Here is a 19,951-nt window from a genome sequence, read left to right as displayed (position 1 = left end):
AGTGCAGTGCATACTGTAAAACAATTACTGTTGCTAACACTTGTGAGCTGGTTGGGGTTTTAACAACTATTTTGCTGACTCTTTGGCAGCAAGTGTGAGTTTTCCTGTTCAATTGGACCTTTGGGAGTGTTCTTAAAATCCTATGGAATCATTTGACTCTATACAGGAAAACACTGATTGGTATTAATTTTCATCCTTTTCTTTTTGATGTTGAAGTAGGCTGAAGCACTTCCTGCTTTTCTGCCATGTTCTTTTTCTTTCCACCTTTCCCCCATCCCAGATGATTATAGCATTTCCAAATACGAAGGGCTAGTTGTAGGCAATTAAGGAATAGGGTCCTGTTACAGGCTTGAATGCCTGAGGATCCAAATAGGAGGAATAAATATGCTGTGAGTGAAAATCTGGTCGTGTTATTTAGTGGTGGCTGCAGAACTTACATGCTCTTGGTAGGCCAAAACTTGAATAAATTCCCCTCCTCTATATGCAATAGTGGCTATGTAATGAAAGTAAGCATCTTACATGCTGAACTCCAAGTTCATTAAAGTTGTTTAACTCTAGTCTGGAGCATTTGGATATATATTTCCATTTGATTTGAAACGTCATTATAGATATTTCTGTTAGGCAAAACTCAAATTAGAAAAATATAAATTACCAAATAAACAATGTTTATGTTCTTGTGAACACCTTAAAGAGTTTTGTAAAATTTTGGGTGAGTGTGTTTATGAAACTCAAACTTGTGTTTTATTTCTACTGTTAAAAGTTTACTTGGCCTAATTGAATTATAGGGTTTTTGTTTTGTTTTGTTTTGTTTTGTTTTTTTTAGGGCTAGAATGACTTACATTAGTCTTTTCTTCTCTTAGCCCCAATTTTTGTCTCATTATCAACATGGAGTTTATATTTGAAACAAAAATCATTGAGTCTGAAACTATTGGTATTATTTGTACTTGTTTGGAGATTATGAGTCCCTCAAAGTTAAAATGAAATTATAAGAACAACTGGTGCAAATGGCATTCTGTTCTTTTTGGACATTCTGCAATTTGATAGCTGGAATGAAAAGGAGCGTAAAGCTGTGGGGGAAAATGTAGGATTGATGGTTCCTTCTTTGTCTATAGCATACTCTTTTGTTAGGTATGTTAGTCATTGCGGGTGAGGAAGCTCAACTCTTCTGTGGATATTGCTTCATGTAACAACTCTTCAAAAATATAGCTATAAATCCTGGAAAATAGGATTTAATGGTGTCACTGTTTCTCTCTTGTATTAGAAAAGTCTAATCAGCATCTCCCAGTCTGACTTAAAATAGGTGGGGTGTTTGAACACTTATCCAATTGACGTTGATCTCTGAGTTACAGACAGGGCTCAGTAAAAAGCCAAATATCAGCTTTCCTCCTGTAGGATGGCTTAATTAATGTAACTGAATGCAAAAGAATTAGAAGAAGTAGGGCAGCACTTGTGAGACTTTAAACATACACACACACAGAGTCTAAGGACTTGACTACCTGAATTTTCTGATGGGGAACCTGAATATTTAGGAAGATTAACCACATTACCATGGTGTGAAGAATTCAGACCAAATGGGATTGAATGAAAGACAAGATTATCAGCAGGCTGGATAATTTAGTTAACTGAGGATTTTGCAGTGAGGTCATGTCATAGATAAGAATGTGTCCTTCTAACTGTGGGATATTTCCCAGGCAGCATTTTGCAGAATTGTGTGGGATTGCTCAAGATAAAAGATAACTTGAGAGACATACACGAGACAATTATGTGTGAAGAAAACATTAAATAGTTTGGAATGTTCTGAAAATAGTAAAGGCAATGTGATAGGAAAGAAAGAATAATGAAGGGGACCTAAGATTATGAGATAAAGCTGAATCTTTGGAGTACCTTGTGTTATATTTATTTTTTCTTTCATTATATATAAAAAACAAAAACGAACAAACAAACCCCAGTGTTTTGGACTGGTGAAAGAGACTAGGTCTTTATAGATTCATAACCTGTTTAAAAGCTTCCTTATTTTGCTACTCCCATGTTTGTCCAATTTAGTAATAACCACTAATCCAAAGTGTTCCATCCTTAGTTCTCCAATTAAAACATTAATAAAATATGGACTGGTTCAAAATGTTAATACCATGTTGCCCTTTAAAACTTTCTTGTCTAGGTTTACCAGGATACTTCCCTCTGATAAAGATGACTGAAGAAATCTTCCCCTCAGAAAATCACACGGTACCTTTGGCCTATAAATATTACTGGCACTAGGGGCACCTGGGTGGCTCAGTTTGGTAAGTGTCCAACTCTTGATCTCAGCTCAGGTCTTGATCTCAGGGTCATGAGTTCAAACCCTGTGAGGGCTATACACTGGGTGTGAAGGCTACCAAAAAAAAAGAATTTTTTTTTAAATATATAAAACTGGCATTTGTTTCTGAATCTTCTTTGTGCTTAGTTTAATGCCCTATAAGTACTGAATGAGTATTTCATTGGTTGAATAAATGACCTCTATGTATAAGGAGACTCAAAGTCAGAAAAATGAAGAAGCTGGAAGAGAAATCTAGACTTGGGTTCTGGTATCAGTTCTACAAATCAGTTCAATTTAGAAGAGGATTTATTCAGTTTCTTGCTGTGTGTCATGAATTGTGGTAAACATCAAGGTCCAAATGAGTAATTCTGAAGAAGATGACATAGTTGCAGTTTGGTAATGTGCATGCATACACTGTGTAATAGTAGAGCTACAGATTATAACTAGCAGAGAAGAAAACTTAGCAAATTTACAAATGATCTTTCTGTCTGCACTTTAATTTCCGAAGCTATTTACCTAAGATTCTGCCTTTATTCTGTGCCATTAGTGACTCTGGATGTCTTCAAGTTTGCATTTCAGACAGGAAGGCAGGCCTCCCTAAAACTTTCACATGCTAACAGCTGTAATTAAAGCAGAAGGCCTTATTTAAATAGTAATTAGCCTTCAGGACTTGAAGTGTAAACAGAACGCTAATTCATTTAGATAGTTAATTGGTCTTCTGGGTTAGAGATCTTAGCATGGCCTTCCTCTTTAGCTATGATATATTTATGTACTGAGAACAGATAGTGTGTTGACTCAGTGGGATGCAATTTTTTTTTTTTTTTTAGTGGGATGCAATTTTGCAAAATCTTGCTTGACTCTCAGAATTTTAGCTTTTAACTCCCCAGTAAAGGCTAATGTAAATGAATTAAAAAACATTGTGAAAAACATCAAGTAAAATTCTATAGCAAAATCATGAACACTTGAATTTTTTTTCCATAATTACAGGGACCATGTGGCCCACTTTATTCATATTATTTCCATGTGATTATCGATAGCTTCCCTTTAGTATTCAGGAATATCTTAGTTTGGAGGTAAATTATGTGGTCATCCTATTCATAGTTAAAGGTGACAATGTACAGTTATTGCTGTAACAAAAGGTGTGGATAAGATTGGTTGTTTCATAGTGAACTCAATGACAAATGTCAAAGTCCTTTTCCCGACTTTCTGCCATAAAGATGATTAACAAGTGATATTATTAAGTTTTAAAGATCACCTTTTTTGAAGGTCATTTACTCAACCAGGAAGTTTGTCATTGTCTTTGCCAGGTTTGCTAGTCTGCCAATAACTCTTGATCAAAAAAAAAATCATTGTATTTGATAACTGCATATCTGTGTTGTTGTGTTTCCTCAGCCCCAGAGATGGTGTGGCTGGGGCGGGTGGGGGGGGGGGTAATCTGATGTTGTTTCACTTTTTAAAGTCTTTTTTCTTCTTACTCCAGCTAATCACAGTGTACAACAGGTGCTAAGTCCTGCTGCTAGCCATCTTTTCAACATATGCATCCCAACAGACTTGTATAAATAGTACCTACCACACTAATTCAACAAATATTTTATGAATATGGTGGCTGGGGCAAAGGAGGCATTCACAGATGCTGATTGAATAAAAAAAAAAAAAGCACTCCTTTGACTTGGTGTGAGGTGCTACCAGCTGCGTGGTAGGAAGAGGAAGAGGAGAGAGCTCTATATAAATAATATCAGGTAGGTTCTGCCTTCAAGTCTTCAAGGGGAAGGTGTGAATAAATAGTCATAATTAGAGGTAAGAATCGTGAAGTGCCAAGAGAATCTCTATGAGCAGGTGGTAGAGCTCACTCCTGGGAGGAGGGAGGTGTTTCAGGGGAGGTTTTGAAGGAGGAGAGGTAAATATTCGAATTCATGACTTTCCCTCTGTTCAGGGTTCATTTTGGCCTCAGAATTGAGTCTTATGAAATGTGGAAGGGCCTTCCTCATGTCATTCTCCACAATTGTGCACTCGATTTTTGTATGTTTTTGTTGTTCTTGTTGTTTTTTTTTTGTTTTGGCTGGCTAGTACCTTTTCTTTCAAGATTGATGACTAATCCAAATGAGCATCAGCTCGTTTTGCAAATACGACTATTATATACAGCAAGAAATAATGCTAAAAGCTACCAATTTATTATGATTCACTTTAGCATGAAGTTGATGTATCATTGCAGTAGCATTACTAAAAGAAGTGAGTTGAATCTTGCAGGGTAACCATTACCACACCAGCTCTGGCCTGCCAAGCACCTCATACTCAGTAACAGGGGGGTAGCCTTTCCCCTGGCATGCGGGCAATTGCTTTCCATTAGTGCAGGGATGGCATGGGAGCTGCTCTTCAATCCCTGGGTGCTTGCTGTGAGTGACAGCCCGGTGGCCCCTGACTGCCACCCAAGACCTAAGTAGGAAAACAGAAAAGTTTTTCATTTCAGATGAGAGTGGGAGAAGGCTGAGAATGAGATGATTAGCTCCATTTCCCCTTGCCCCAGAAGTGAAGACCATTTCCTCCCCAACTCCTCTGGCTTTGCCCACACGCCATCATTCTGTGTTGGGCACCTTCAAATGCCTTGGCCCTTTTGTTGCCAATGACGTCTTCAAGGCAAGATTCATGGGACTTTGTGGCCCAGCCCATCCCAGAGTCAAGAGAACTTGGCCCATATCGAGTTAAAATGAGACAGAACGTAAAGACTGCTAACTCTGGGAAACGAACTAGGAGTGGTAGAAGGGGAGGAGGGCGGGGGGGTGGGAGTGAATGGGTGACGGGCACTGGGTGTTATTCTGTATGTTAGTAAATTGAACACCAATAAAAAAAATAAAAAATAAAAAATAAAAATAAAAAAATAAATAAAAAATAAAAAAATAAAAAAATAAAAAAATAAAAAATAAAAAAAAAAGAAAGATAATTGCTCTTAGACTCTCACCTTGATGATCCAACAGGGAAAGCTTAGTTTGAAAATGAGTAAAAGGATGAAAATATACACATGGAGGGCCAGTTTTCCACTGCAGGTTAGAATGGATGAAGTGGAGAGTGAAGTGAGTAGCCCAAACTCTTGGTGAGCTTGCTGTCTCTGGAGAAGGAAATAACATCGGGCTGGTGTGCAGGGCATTAAAACAAACAAACACCAACTGGGTTACATTGTCACAGTGTCACCTAAAATACGAAATGAAATAATTTTGCCTTGAGATATTTAAAACGAAGAAAGCCTGGGGATCCCTGGGTGGCGCAGTGGTTTAGCGCCTGCCTTTGGCCCAGGACGCGATCCTGGAGACCCGGGGTCGAGTCCCACGTCGGGCTCCTGGTGCATGGAGCCTGCTTCTCCCTCTGCCTGTGTCTCTGCCTCTCTCTCTCTCTCTGTGTGTGACTATCATAAATAAATAAATATTAAAAAAAAGATTTAAAATGAAGAAAGCTTAATCGCAGAGCGATTCTGATGCAAAGCGCTGAAAATGAACAGAACATGCAGATCCTACTTTTTTTTTTTTTTTTTTTTTTGGTGTATTGTTGCTCACACGGAGACAGACTGTTCTGCTACCAAATAGGACCTGGGCCTCACCCAAGCCAAAGGGCTCTCCGGGATGCACGTACGACCTACAACCCGCCCCTTGAAAAGGAAAGCAGGGCCCGGGACACTCCGGCTGAGCGCGCAGGGCTTGGAGAGGGAAAGTAACCCGAGTCGGCCTTTTCGGGCGGACCCACCCCCTCCCACGAGTCTCCCCGGGTCCTCCGCCCCGCCCCTCTCTTATTCCGCGAGCAGCGACCCGAGCTGAAACTTTGTAACCCGAGCGCGCTCGCCGGCGCTCCTCCCTGCCCAAGTCCAGCCCCGGAGGGAGGCGCGGGAGGTGGGACCCGCGGCCGGGCCGGCTCGGGGACGCCGGCGCACGCGGCGCGGAGACCCGGGGGAGCGCGGCGCGGAGAGCGGGAGAGCGGGAGAGCGGGAGAGCGGGAGAGCCGGAGGGGGGCGCAGCGCACGGCCCGAGGGCCCGAGCTAGAGGTGCCGGCCGTCGGCGCGGGCGGGCGGGCGGGCGGCGGGGAGCGGCCGGGCCCCAAGGGCCCCCTGCGGAGCCGAGGCCCGGGGGGCCTGGGGTCACGGCCTCGCGTCCCCGCAGCTGCCGTCGCCCAGGAGCCGCAGCTGTGCCGGGGCTCCGGCGGCGGGGGGAGGAGGAGGAGCCGCAGCTGGACGGTGGCAGCTGGAGGAGGAGCCGCGCGGCCGCCCCGAGGGCCGTCCCGAGGGCCGTCCCGGCGGAGCGGCGCGGGGCTGGCGGGCTGACCGCGGTCATGCAGCCTTGACGGGGCGCTCCGGCGCACGGGGACCAGCCGCACCGCGCGCCCTCCCGGGAAGGGGCCGCGGGCCCTGGGAGCAAGACTTGCCGCCGACCTAGCCCAGCGGGGAGCACAGCCACCTACCATGGAACCGGTGACCAAGTGGAGCCCCAAGCAGGTGGTGGAGTGGACTAGAGGTGAGCGGGGGTGGGGGCCCGGGTGTCCCGCGCAGGGATGGGGCGCGGGGCGCGGGGCGCGGGGTGCGCTGCGGCTCCTTCAGGCGAGACGCGTCCGGAGCGCTGCGCGGTGACAATGCAAACTTCGGAGCGGCCCGTGCACCCTCGCTCTGGTGCCTGCTTTTGGGGGTGCGGGTTAAGGCGGGCCGAGGGGAGCCCCAGCGTCCAGCGGTGGAGCGGAGAGCGAGGTTGGGGGCGCCGAGCTCGGGACCTGCCGGGGGGCGCCCCCCCTGCCCCCCCCCCCCCCCCCGCCCGGGTGCGGTGCCCGGCTCCTAGGCTGCCCGTCCCGGGGCGGAGAGGCACAAGGCGCCTTTGTGTGGGTGACTCCCCGCGGACCTCGTAAATGCCGCCGGCCCGGAGTAGTTCGCCGGCGGGACGCGGCGGTTGGACAGGTAAAGGGAGGGAGACCCGGGCGAGCCGCCGAGCCTCTGTTTTTGTTGGAGAAGCGACAGGGCAGCGGGACAGCCAGCATCGCGGCGTTCACGCCGGCGACAAGCCTTGAGCCAGACTCCCTGGATTGGGGACTTGCTGGGGAAGGTGCCAGGACCCACCCCCGCCCCCGCCCCCGCCCCCGGCCGTGGCGCTGCGTTTTTAGGCCACAGTTAGACCCTGGCAAGAAGAGATCTGTTTAGAATAACTGTCCTGAGTTGTATTTGGGATGAGGAAAAGCAGTGGGGTTGGGGTGTGATGGGTGATGGAGCAGGGGTAGAAGCTGTACTCAGAGTGCCCCGGCTTACTTTTTAGGGCCACCCAAGATTTCCAGGCAAGAGTGATAGAGCTTCTTCAAACCTCTTTGTACTCTTCCAAAGAAAGGAAGCCCACAAAAACCACCTCTGTTTTCATGGGTCCTCCCCTCCCCTCCCCCCCCGCCCCCCAGCTTATCATCTCTTGGTTTCAAGTCACTATTTTTTTTCTTTCTTCTATCTGCTCTTCCAGGTGAGGAATGGTGTCCTTTCTCAGTAATAATAACTAGAATTGTATAGCGCTTTACAGTTTGCTAAGAACTCTCTCTCTGTTATTGCCTTTGGTCATCACAGTAAACCTGTGAGGTAGGTAATACTGGTAAGATCAGGTCATCTTTCCAACTGTCTCCTCACCCGTGGCTGGGGCGTAATGGAAACTGATCATCTCTGCATCTCATTTCTCATGCCTGCATAGTACACAGAGACCACGTGGAATGGGATGTTCTAGATAGATGGGCCATATGGCATGTGTCAGTGGGGAATGCCTAATCATTTCCTGCTGTACCGGGAACAGAGAAGAGCTTTGTCCAAGGACCAGAATTTCCTGGGCTCTTACTTAAAATGAGGATGAACGCAGCACAAGCTTATACACTGGTGACTAGGTTTGCCTAGGTAAAGAGTAAATAGCATTGCCAGTGCTTGGCACAAAACGTTGACTTAAAAGCTGTGAGTCCTCAGACCCTATTTTGAAATGGGGTATGTTCTCCTGTTCAAGACAGCACCAGACCCCCCCCAAACTGGTGACTTGCTGAGACTGAGTTGGTTTTACCCATGTGTCCATCATAGAAGCAACTTGAGAAACGGCTGATTTTCAGCAGGTTTGGACCTCCAACAGCTGTTCTGAAGCAACAGGGTAGCTCCTAGCCACATGTGACTCTTAAGCCCTCAAAGTGGGCTGGTTAGAATTGTAGTGTGTTTTAAGTGTAAAATACGCCCATGTGAAGACTTAGTGCAAAAAAAAAAAAAGTAAATTACCAAATTTTTCATATTTACTATGTGTGGAAGTGACTATTTTGGGTATGTTGGGTTAAATAAGATTTATGATTAAAATTGGGATCCCTGGGTGGCGCAGCGGTTTGGCGCCTGCCTTTGGCCCAGGGCGCGATCCTGGAGACCCGGGATCGAATCCCACGTCGGGCTCCCGGTGCATGGAGCCTGCTTCTCCCTCTGCCTGTGTCTCTGCCTCATTCTCTCTCTCTCTCTCTGTGACTATCACAAATAAATAAAAATTAAAAAAATTAAATTAAAATTAACTTCACCTACTTATTTTTATCTTCTTAATTGTGGCTCCTAAAAAATGGAAAATTAGACATGTGCCTCACATTTGTGCCCTGCAGTGTATTTCTGTTGGAGCATACTGCTCCAGAGTAAAGAAGGGGTTACAGTTTATCAGTCTTTGGCTTTCCTACGCCCCTGCCAGCCTACTTGATAATGTACAACTAGAAAAATGGTAACAGGCACACAGGAAGGTTTTGGAGTGAGATCTTCACACCCTCAAGATTCATGTCTTATTTTTTTTTTTTTTTGGAGAAGTGTAAATTCACATCCTGTTATGTTTACTTAGTATCTAAAAGGAAGAGCAGATTCAAAGGTTTTTGTTATCCAATTGCCTTGACGTTATGACCTGAGATTTCTTTCATCCAGGGAAAGTTTCCTACTGACGTGAAAGAGTAGTTATGAGTGGTTTGATATCTTGGTATCAGGAGCACTGGACACTGATTAGGTTACATACCTGTGGTTAGCATGTGGCAACTTGATACAGAATGCTTGCACCCTTTTGGACCTTAAGTACAGCCTCATAGAATGACCTGGATACTTTCTGTGTTAGAACCTAGAAAAGATAACAAGAGCGAGTGTGGCAGACTCTTAAACAAGAGGCTGCATTCTTCCAAATTGCACGACACATTGCATAAATATTTCTCATAGTAATGATGCGAAAGTATTGACTTTTCAATCAACTATTGACTTAATGCAAACTTGTTTGCTTATACAACTATTTTTAGTTGTCTTTGCTAACCTCTCTATCCAACACCCACTTTATAAATACATCCTCCTGATAAGCAGTTCTTCGTGTAGACTTTGCCACTCTTGGTGTTGCAGGAGTATGGTATGGTAATTGTGAGCATCGTAGAAACCGTTGGATTTAAAGCTGTCGAAACCTGACCATACCTTACAGCTTGCCCTCCCTCGTGAATGAGGTTATGAGGCAGGTGCATGCATTAGGAAAAAGAATTTATGTCTATGGAAGAAACTAATTCATGTGGATTTTATTATTATTATTATTATAAATTTCATTTGTATGAATGTTTAGCTATACTGTCTGTCACCAATTTCATCATAATTTTAGTAGGTCTTCCATAAATCTTTGCAGCATATCAGGCTCAGTTCTTTGGAATGTACAAGTATTCACTTGTTTAACATATGTAACCACGTTTTGAGGTAGGAACAGATTTTTCCATTTTGTAGTTCCATTCTGAGCACAGAAAGGTTTAGTACCTTGATCTGTGTCACACAGGGGGAAGTGACAGCAGCATGTGAGCCTGGGTGCTTTGGCTTTACTCCCATCTTCTCAGGAGGTTCTTACTCTTAGAGGACTCTCAGAATCTTCACCACATTGAGGAGCAGACCTTCAGATTCCCACGATGTGAGTTATTAATACCATGTTAGTGGAGGAGAGGTACTTGGTACATGTGTGTCTTATCCTACCTACTTAGTGTATGTCAGGGAGATTATTTGTAAATCAGATGAGTTCACAGGTCATGGCACTCTGCCTTTAAATAATTCCAAAGGTTTTTGCAGAGCAAATGATCTTTAACAATGTATATCAGGTGAGGATAGTGTCTGGCGCCCATAACTGAAAATCCAATTTACAGGAGTTTAGCCAAATGGGAGTGTTGGTTTTCTCTTGTAAAAGGAGGTCTGGAGATGGGGAATTCAGAGGTAGATGGGGGCTCCATGATGTGGTCAGGGGCCCAGGCTCCTGCCATCCTCTTCAGGCATTCTTAGCATGTGGTGTAGCAAGTAGCATTCATCTTCATACTTAAGGCCTCAGCGCAAGATGGCTGTTCCACCTCCAGGCTCACGTCTTTATTCCAGGCAGGAGAAGGGAGACCCAGAGAAGGCAAAAGACTGGTGGTCACCAAGTCTCCTCCTGGGAGCTCCATCAAGTGAGTTGGCTTACATCTCAGTTGCCAGACTGTCACGTAGCCTCATGCTGCAAGGGAGGCTAGTTGCTATAGTTTTGTTTTTTTAACTGGGTATATGATAGCCCTGAAAAATAATTGGAGTTTGTTCAGTGAGAAAGAAGAGGGGGTGGGGAATAGATATTGGGAAGCAGCCAGCAGTGTCTGACACACAGTAATTTATATGTATTGATCTTTATAGGTTCTCAAAGTAGGATACATGTCATAATTTCCCAGTTAACATCAAGCCTGAGGTTCAGCCCTGTTTTAGAAAAGGCGCTGCTTTCATTCCTATTAAGCTTTCTCAGGTCAAAACTGTAAGTCATATGAAATCTTTGTCTGTAAGCTTGTTTTAAATATTAGAAATTGCAATAGAAAATGCAGCTACCCAAGTTGTGTTTCTGTTTTCAGACCACTGGGAAGTGTCTTTGACAAGGAGGAAGGACCACTGATTTGGGCTAGAAGTGCCGTTGGTCCTTGCTGGGCCTGGAATAGGCTGGTTCTCAGTAAGTGTGTTGTTGAGGAACACATCATAAGACCCAGCCTTAGTGGCAGAAGAGAAGTCTCTCTGGCTAGCTTCTGGCTCCTAGCATGGTACCATTTCTCCATCACCAGGCAGGAGTAGAAGGGTTTCTTGTGGGATTCAGGGCATCTGCCCATTCTCTGCGGTCCGACCTCAGGGACTGCTCTTCCTGTAACGTCTGTTAGTATGTGGCAAGTTGGCAGTCTTACAGCGCCTCACTGTTTGGTTCTGGAGGGGCTAGAATTTCAATGTTATCTATACAGATCTGGTACATAGTAGGTCAACTCCAGTATTAGGCCCCTGGGCCCCCTCCTGCTGCCAATCTATACAGAGGCCAGTTCTTCCCATAATCCTGATTCCGACTAGGATGTATTTTTCCCGTTAGCCTTGTGGTCAGTGAAAAAAGGAGGTCCTTTTCTTTTGACAGTTGTAGGTCTCCTTCGTAGGCTGGAAACTCTTCTCTTGATTCTACTCTCCTCCTGGTTCTAGTCTATTTCCTGGGTTCTAGCCATAGAGTTGTCATAGTCATAGTAATAGAAAAACGTTTACAGAAGCATTTATGATGTGTCAGACATGGTGCTAAGTGCTTTATCTTGACTCCTACAATTCTCAGAAAACCCAGTGAGGTGTGCAAACCATTATTAACCCATATTAAAGCTGAAGAAACTGAAGTGGAGAGAGAGGGAGAGAGAGGGAAAGGGAGAGGGAGAGAGAGAAAGAACATGCTCAGGGTCCCATATTTAAAAGTGGTGGTGCTCGGAAACACCTTCCTGTCCCCCGTGACTCCATCGCATCATGGCCTGCACATGGACAGTGGAGCTCCGTGGTGAGTGTGGGCCCGGGAATCACATTCGGGAGCTCTATCCCAGTTCTATCCCTGAGTTTGTGGTCTTACGTAAGTTCTCAATAAATTACTACTCCTGTTTTTATTGCTTCCTTTTATTCTGTAGCCCCAGGTCACAGATTTTCCTCTCTGAGCCATCGGGTGTGTCATAAGGTCAACTTCTTATCAGGGTACCAGTCAGTCCCGAAGACATTTCCCTGCTATTTGACAACCACTCAGAGGATCCAGGGCAGGACTTGCAGGGGATCGGGAAGATTCTTGGCTAGCTGAGTGAAAGACATCAATTGCAAATATCATGAACCTTCTTTGGGTCGATAAATCCAAACCATATTATCTCAACCTTTTTTTTTTTTTTAAATAGTAACTGGACTTCCAGTGGACACAACGTTAGGGCTGGCTCATGCTGTCAAATGTCGACTGCTGTCTGGCACCTGGTCCATGGCCAGCAGTCCATATTACCTGGGAGCTTATTAGAGATGCAGAAGCTCAGGCCTGCTGAACCAGAATCTGCATTTTCTGATGATCGCCGGGTGATTCGTGTGCTCAGTACAGTTTGAGGAGCTCTAGCACATGACTGCAAACACATTTTTATACTCTGCTGGTAGGTTCTGCTATCTGATCTGACACAGTCTCAGTCTGTTTTATTTAAGTCCTTAAATGTTGGCACTTCATTTGAGGATGCTTGACTTGGCCACTAATTAAAGCAAAAAGGCAATCTTAGGGTGTGTGCTTGTATTTATAAGCACCACCTAGCAACAGCATCAGGTAATTCTCTGCAAACTAAATGAGACATTTCCCCTGAGATTTTGTAGGTATGTTTTGGGACTCGAAGAGCTCTCTTGACAACCTTTCTGTTTCTGTTTTTGTTTCTTACAAGTAGTAAGAAGGGAGCTGTGGGATGGCCAGTGGGCATCATGGTTGGAATTTGTTATCAGGATTGTCAAGTGGACGTTGGAGGATGAGGCGGGCTTTTTGTGACCACCCAGAGTTTACCACAATTAGCAGATTTTGTGAGCTTTCACAGTTGGTGAAAATGACACAGAATGTTATTTTGGGAACATCAGAGCAGTTCTCAAAATTTAAAAGTGTGTGCTGTGCCGAGGTCAGGTGTCTCCGTTCGGTCTCCATAGAGGTTAGGAGTGACCTCTTCATGCTCGAGTCCCACCTGGAAGCTGCCGTGTCTGTGTTCAGAGCATTGCATGGAGCTGGGCGTCTCTCTTCTGTGTCCCACGCTTCTGTGTCGCTGCCACCAGCTCTGACCGTTCCTAGCCTATTGGGTTCTTGCTCTGGGACATTTCGTGTTCTCACCTTGATTTCCCATTTTACTCTCATTTCGTGGTATTCCTAGAGTTTTCACCCCGGGCTTAGCCATCATTTAAGCTTCTAACAAATAAGACAAGTTTTATTTACATGAGCTCTGCAGAGCTCTTCCATGTATGTATGTTCTTTCTTGAGTCTTTTCATAAGCCTGAGAAATGTGCAATGAAGCCACATCTCTGTTACAGATGAGGAGATTTTGGCTTCTGGATGTTAAATGAGTTGTCCAAGGGCAAAGGCCAGGCAGGCACTGGGACCAGACTCCACACACTTCTGTTCCCTTGTTCTGTCCAGTCCAGACCTGGTTCCTCCTCTGGCCAAGGTGGGTGTTTTTTGTCTTCTCCTAATTGACACATGTGGGAGGGGGCAGCTGCAAAGAACTGACTTTTGTGTTTCCTGATTATCCATTTAGTATTTATACTCATGGGGCATAGGCCTTTCCTTTCTTTTTTCTTTCTTTTTTCAATTACACAGCCTCAGGAGGACCCTACATATTTTGAACCTGACCTTTAGCATTCGAGACACTTACTGCTAGTTACTTATTTTATTGTGGTTTGTTCATTGTGTTGCTTTGTTTCAGAATACGCCTCAGGAATGGAATACATCATTTCTTTTTTTTGACACTCCTAATCTTTATTTTGAGTGTCATGTTGTAGTTTTTTTTTGTCTGCGATGCAATTAGCGTTTCTATTTGGTACAATCATACACAGAGACATACACACACACACATACGTAGACCCACAGCCAGTGCTAAGGCCCTGAGGTGCAAATGAATTTGGAGTGTTTGAGCAAAGGAAGTGTGGTGGAGTCTTGAAGAGCAAGGATGGTGATGGTGAGGGGAAGGGGTGGGTAGAGATGGGGTGAGAGATATACAGAGGTAAAATCCTATGGGGTCTTACAGATCTTGGTCTAGTGTTTGCAGTTTTTTTCTAGTTGATGTGGAAAATAGGGGAGTGACAAATTTGATTTGGATTCTGGGGCAGAAGTGAATTTAGGGGGTCCAGCTGGAATGCATTACACTGTTTTGGACATGATGGCATTTTGGATTAAGCTTTGGTGGCTCCAGCATTTGAGAAGCCAAGTTCTAGATAGAGTCAGTTCATTGATAAATCATTTTGAAATTATGTTTGAAATTGTGATATATGTATACTTGTGGTTTTTTTTTTTTTTTTTTCCTTACTAGGGTTAGGAGAGCTCCCACCCTCCCCTCATCCTGATTACTCTCTTGTCGTTTAAATAGAGAGTGCAATCTGTCTTTTTGCATTCACATGCTTTGTTCCCTGTATTGTTCTTTCCTGGCACATTTTGCTGGGAGCTACAGTTTCTAAGGCTGTTTATTCATCTATGAATAGGGGTTTTGTGAAAGTGGACATAGCCTAGTTTGTTTTCTTTGACATCAAATGGCTGATTGAACAGTTTTTAACCTGGGATCAGAAGGGCAAATGCAGTTGTGTTTATTAGAGCAAAACAGTTCCTTAGAATGAAGATCAGTAGGTTGTAAAAGCTAGAAAGCTTTCTGTAGGAAAACTTAAGAAATGTTTGAGTCAAAGGAACTCATAGATAAATCTGATTTAAAATATTTTTGCTTCATTGAGAAACTATCCCACTTTTGCCTTAGAAAAGAGAGCCACCATGCTTTTGGTTGAATAGATGGTGAATTGAGAAATTTTTAACAGGTTGGAGTTGAACACGTTTTTAAACAGTTAATGCATTACTTATCAACAAGGTAGAGTGGGAGGGAAATGAAGGTAGGTAGGCTTATAGGAGAGTACCCTGGAAGCTTACTACATGCATCTCCCTTTACCCCCAAGAAGAAAGAAAATCTGTCAGCCCTTTTAGAGGAGAAACCCCTACGTGTTATCTATCAGAAAAGGCAGTGATTATGATAATCTGAATCATGCTTTCCTGAGGAAAACCTTTTAGTGAAAGGAAACATTCTATTTCCTATTTTCAGAGATTTGAAGCCAAGGGGAAATTCATTGCTTTTGGATTTAGGTGTGTGTGTGTGTGTGTGTTTGTGTGTGTGTGTGTGTGTGTATTTCCAACTTTAAACTGTGTTAATTGAATAGTCTTTTCATGTTCTCAGAGTAATTTTATATTACAATGTTTTAAAGGTAGTCAAGTCAAACTACCTGGAATATGATCTTTGAGACAAGAAAACTAGCTTCCTATGTAGAGTGGACCAGACTTCATATAATACTTTTTGAAGATGTGAGCATCTTCTTAACATGGGTTCCAGGTGGAGTCTTACATGAACCATGCATAGATAACATGGCTTGAGTAGTATGAGTAGTGACTATCTACGCTAAAGTCAAAATTGTTAGTAATGATATTGAAAAAACCACAAATACTCTCTGTTAGAAATATGCCTAGAGACATGTAGTATGAAGTGGTTTGGTTATAAATACCCCTGGGCCAAGTTGGAGAATCTTACATAATGCTGATCTGTGAAGAAAGACCCATTTTGGATGTGAGGAGAGTCTTCATTCTTATCTGGTGCCTTCTAATCAGTACACTCAGTAAGCACCTATAAGTATATGAATATTGAACCTGACTCCTGACATTTTTAAGCTGAGATTTTCTTGAGACCCTTTCTCAGCCCCATACATGTGGCACCACACCTCCCCCCCCAACATCTTATCATTGTTATTCTTGAACTTACTTTCTCAGCGTCCACATCAGCTGGGAACTTACACATGTACATTCTTGGGCCTCACCGCAGACTCACAGAGTCAGACACTCTGGGGTTGGGTCCCAGGAAGCTGCATTGTATCAAGTTCCTCAGGGGATTCTGGTGTTGACTAAAATTTGAGGACCATTGATCCATACCACTCATGTAGAACATATAAAAATAAATGATTTAAGGCGTAATTCTTATCTACAGTTGGTTTTCCATTAATACATAATGGGCAGTTGGGAAGGAGAGCTTTTCCAGTAGGGATGGTTGTTACGTATTTCAGTGGATGAGTTAATGTACCTCTGTCTGTGAGTGTCCTTTCACGGAGTGGGCAGGGAAGGGTCACAGCTGTTATCCGTGTGGGCTCCTAGCCAGCTGTTCCGCCCCAGACCCAGGGGATTCTTTTGTTGTGTACCTCAGAGTGCTGGGCCCCAGGAAAACACAGAAGGAGAGGAATGTTTCATGGTCTGAAGGGACCTGTTTAGGTTTTGGGTGGAATTTTCAGACCTTGCTCTAATAGAAGAGCAGAATGTAACACCCCCTCCTTCTTTCCATTTTGAGAGAGAGGGTGGATAGTTGTTCTCTTTCACTTAGCACTCAAGTTTTGGCTTTGAACTGGGCAGGCAGATGCAAAGAGAGGTGAGGGAAAGAAAAAGCAGAAAAGAGAATTCCTCAAAGCAGCAAATAGGTTGCAGCTCAAGGTGGAAGCTCTTTTGTCTCAGTACATGGACATTGAATCAGCACAGGTGGAGTTTGGCAGCACCCCCCCCCCCCCCCGCCCCTTGTAGTTGTTCAAAGCCAAGACAGTGCAAAATATAAAAGGTATTACAGAAATGAGCACTGAAGACCAGGATTGGCCCTCAGACTTGGAACAGGAGTTGCAAACTCAGAGGCCTACAGTGGCCAGACAGGCAGTGTCAGAAATTGAAATGTAGGACTATGTGAGTCAGTAGGAAGTGGTAAAGAGTGTGGCAAACCCAAAGACATATTCATTGGCTCAGTTTCTGCTGACAGGACCTACAGTTTCCAGATCTTCTGATTTTTGTTGTTGTTTGCTCAGTGAGGCTAGAAATCTGGTTTTGGACATGACATTTTCCAGTTTGTAGAAAACTGTTTACAGTTTTTTTGGCATGGGACAAACAAAATACATCTGCAGGCCAGTTTGTAATTCCCTCTGTGGACAGCCATGGTCAAGTGTTAATGCCCGAGTGAGAAACATACCTGTAAGATGTGAATACAGTTGGCTTTCTAGTAATTCATCAGTTATTTAGAAAATCTGTTACCTATGATTTCACTTTGCTATTTAATTAGTTCCATTATTTCTGATGTTGGAATGCATAGTTCCATGCAGGTATTGTTAGGTCAAAAAGCCCAATGCTTTAATGGACATAGCAGATCATTAGGTAGTTACCCATCAGTGTGAAAACAGGAATTTGGCTACTCTCGATTGAGTTTACTTTGCCATTGGCTGTGTGGTGTTGGCCCTTGACAGGAACTGTTTCTGTTTGTACAGAAAGATTTCATTCATACATAAATTCATCCCTTTGTACGGAAAGATTTTTAAAGTAGGGTATCTGTTCCGAATCTTTGTGCTAGTTTGTGGGGTCCTGTTTGATTTAGTAAGTTTAAACAGTTGATGTAAGGTCTTTTCAGGGTGAATTGGAAAACAAAACAAAACAAGAAGAAAAGCACTAGCATTAGTACATCACTCCAAAATGCAATCTACAAATTTCTCAACAATAATTATGGATTGTTTTAAACTTTTGGTTTGCTGTATAAGTAAAAAGTCCATGTATATGTATAATAATACATATATAACATGCATATACAGAACACATACACACACGTATATACATACAAACATATATTCATTATAGATAATCTTCTGTTAAATGTTCATTAAGTTTTTATTTCAACCATTCATTTCCTTTTGAAAGTATAAAAGTCTGTCTGTCTATCTACTTATTTTCTTTTTCATACCAGTTATTCTGCTTCATACTAGGGACAAAAAGATGAGTCAGTTATAAATGAGGCCTGTTGTCAAGAAGCTCATGAGAGTAAGGAGGCAGCAGTTAGCAGGTGACATTGAGATTCTCTAGGTGCCAGGCCCTTGCCAGGACTTTTTCTTGTGAATTGATCTCGTTTAGTCCTCAAAATGCTTTTTTGACAGCAGCACTTTCATTGTCTTCATTTTAGAGTTAAGAAAACCAGTCCCTGACCTCTCTGAGGTTGCATAATAAGTAAATGGGGTTTGACTCAAGACACATTTGATTCCAGAACCTGACCTGTCACATAGCTGCTCTTTGACAGGTACTGACATAAGCTGGCTGGCAATAAGTTTTGAGGGCAAGGGAAAAACATTTCTATTATTAATGGTATGATTTGAATTAACCTACTTAAATTTAACCTGTAATTTTACCACCCAATAAAATAAATTCTGGAGAAAACTGTATCTGTTTCTTTTCTTTATTATTATTGTCTTTTTCTTTCTTTCTTTCTTTCTTTCTTTCTTTCTTTCTTTCTTTCTTTCTTTCTTTCTTTTTACAGAAAGAAAGTGCACATGCAGGTGCATGGGAGTGGGAGTGGGAGGCGCAGAGAGAGAGAGAGAGAGAGAGAGAGAGAATCTTAAGCAGCCTCCACACTTAGCAGAGCCCAACCCAATGTGAGGCTTGATCTTATGACCCTGAGATCATGACCTGAGCCAAAATCAGAAGTTGATTCCGTAGCCAACTTAGCCATCCAGGTGTCTCTGTTTCATTTCTTTTTAAAAATATTTGATTGGGCTGTTGTAAATGGGGAAAGATGGATTTTCAAATATATTTGATAAGGATGATATAACCTTTGGATAGTCACTTAATGATTTTAGGTTCTGGTTTTCTCGTAAGTTACAATTCTGAGATTGTGTGAATATTCATTAAAAAACAGACTGGAAGGAAATACAGTGCCAACACGAGTTATCTCTGGATGATAGAATTAAAGGTGGTTTTTATTCTCTTTTTGTACATGTGAAGAGAAATGATTTTTCTCTTGATTAGAGCAATGGCTACTCTCTGGTAGGCCTCTTGTCTTCAGGATGCTTAGGAATCAGAAAGACTTAAGGAGTGGTTAGATTTTAGTGGGCATAAGAGTCAGTAGTATGGACTAAATGGTTTGTGGTCCTAACTGCCAGAGTCTGCGAGTGTTCTAGGTGAGGGAGTCTAGAGCCACGTGTTTAGGAGGCAGCCCTGGATGTCTTTTGCAGCTGGTTCATGAACCACAGCTTGAGAACTGATCTTTAGGAACTTTGTTTTTAATTCACTGGGGAAATAATAGAGGGGTTTGAATGGAGGCGTGTTGCTGCTAAAATTGTGGGAAATGGGGAGAACTTTGAGGAAGAGTGATTAGGGATTAAGAGACTTGCTTTAGAGGGCACTTGGAGTTCTCAGTGATTGCTGAGGAGGCTTGAGTTACAACAGAAGCCTTGGGAACAAAAGCAGGGAAAAGAATGATGAAAGAGGTACCAACCAAGAGAGGACTGGGAGCTCCAGCAGGGTATGATGAGTGAGTAGTAGAAGGGACTTTCATATCCAGGTTTTGTGGCTCAGTGACTTCTCATGGCAGCACCAGTAATCTGAGTTGAATTCTAGGGGCAGCTGTTCTGCAGGTTCAAGGATGAACACACCTTATAGATACCAACCTCTAAAGCTCTTCCAGTTTGTAGAAGATACATCTTGCATGGTATACCAACATCTTACATGATTCAAACCCTTAAGAAAACACAGTGCCCTCTCTTATTACAGCACTATGATTGTCTCATGTTTTAATGAGGTGTAAATATCATGCAGCTTGGCACATGAAATG

The 19,951-nt window shown here is 43.3% G+C and overlaps 1 protein-coding gene and 1 long non-coding RNA gene across 2 annotated transcripts in view; both read left to right on the top strand.

Moving 5' to 3' along the window:
- Positions 1-2,150: 2,150 nt before the first annotated feature.
- Positions 2,151-6,259, top strand: LOC119870660. The gene is made up of 3 exons (XR_005353081.1): positions 2,151-2,279; positions 3,774-4,032; positions 5,849-6,259. It is a non-coding gene; the product is annotated as an uncharacterized LOC119870660 (long non-coding RNA).
- Positions 6,260-6,571: 312 nt separating this feature from the next.
- The window catches only part of CNKSR3 (CNKSR family member 3), an 88,053-nt gene continuing 74,673 nt past the window's right edge, over positions 6,572-19,951 (top strand). Inside the window, exon 1 of the mRNA XM_038526372.1 lies at positions 6,572-6,786. Coding sequence (XP_038382300.1) covers positions 6,735-6,786 — 52 coding nt within the window. The 5' untranslated portion in view covers positions 6,572-6,734. The remainder of the gene's footprint in view (positions 6,787-19,951) is intronic.

Source organism: Canis lupus, chromosome 1 (assembly GCF_011100685.1).
Source record: "Canis lupus familiaris isolate Mischka breed German Shepherd chromosome 1, alternate assembly UU_Cfam_GSD_1.0, whole genome shotgun sequence".
Classification (NCBI taxonomy): domain Eukaryota; kingdom Metazoa; phylum Chordata; class Mammalia; order Carnivora; family Canidae; genus Canis; species Canis lupus.
This window is presented reverse-complemented; position numbering and strand designations above follow the sequence as displayed.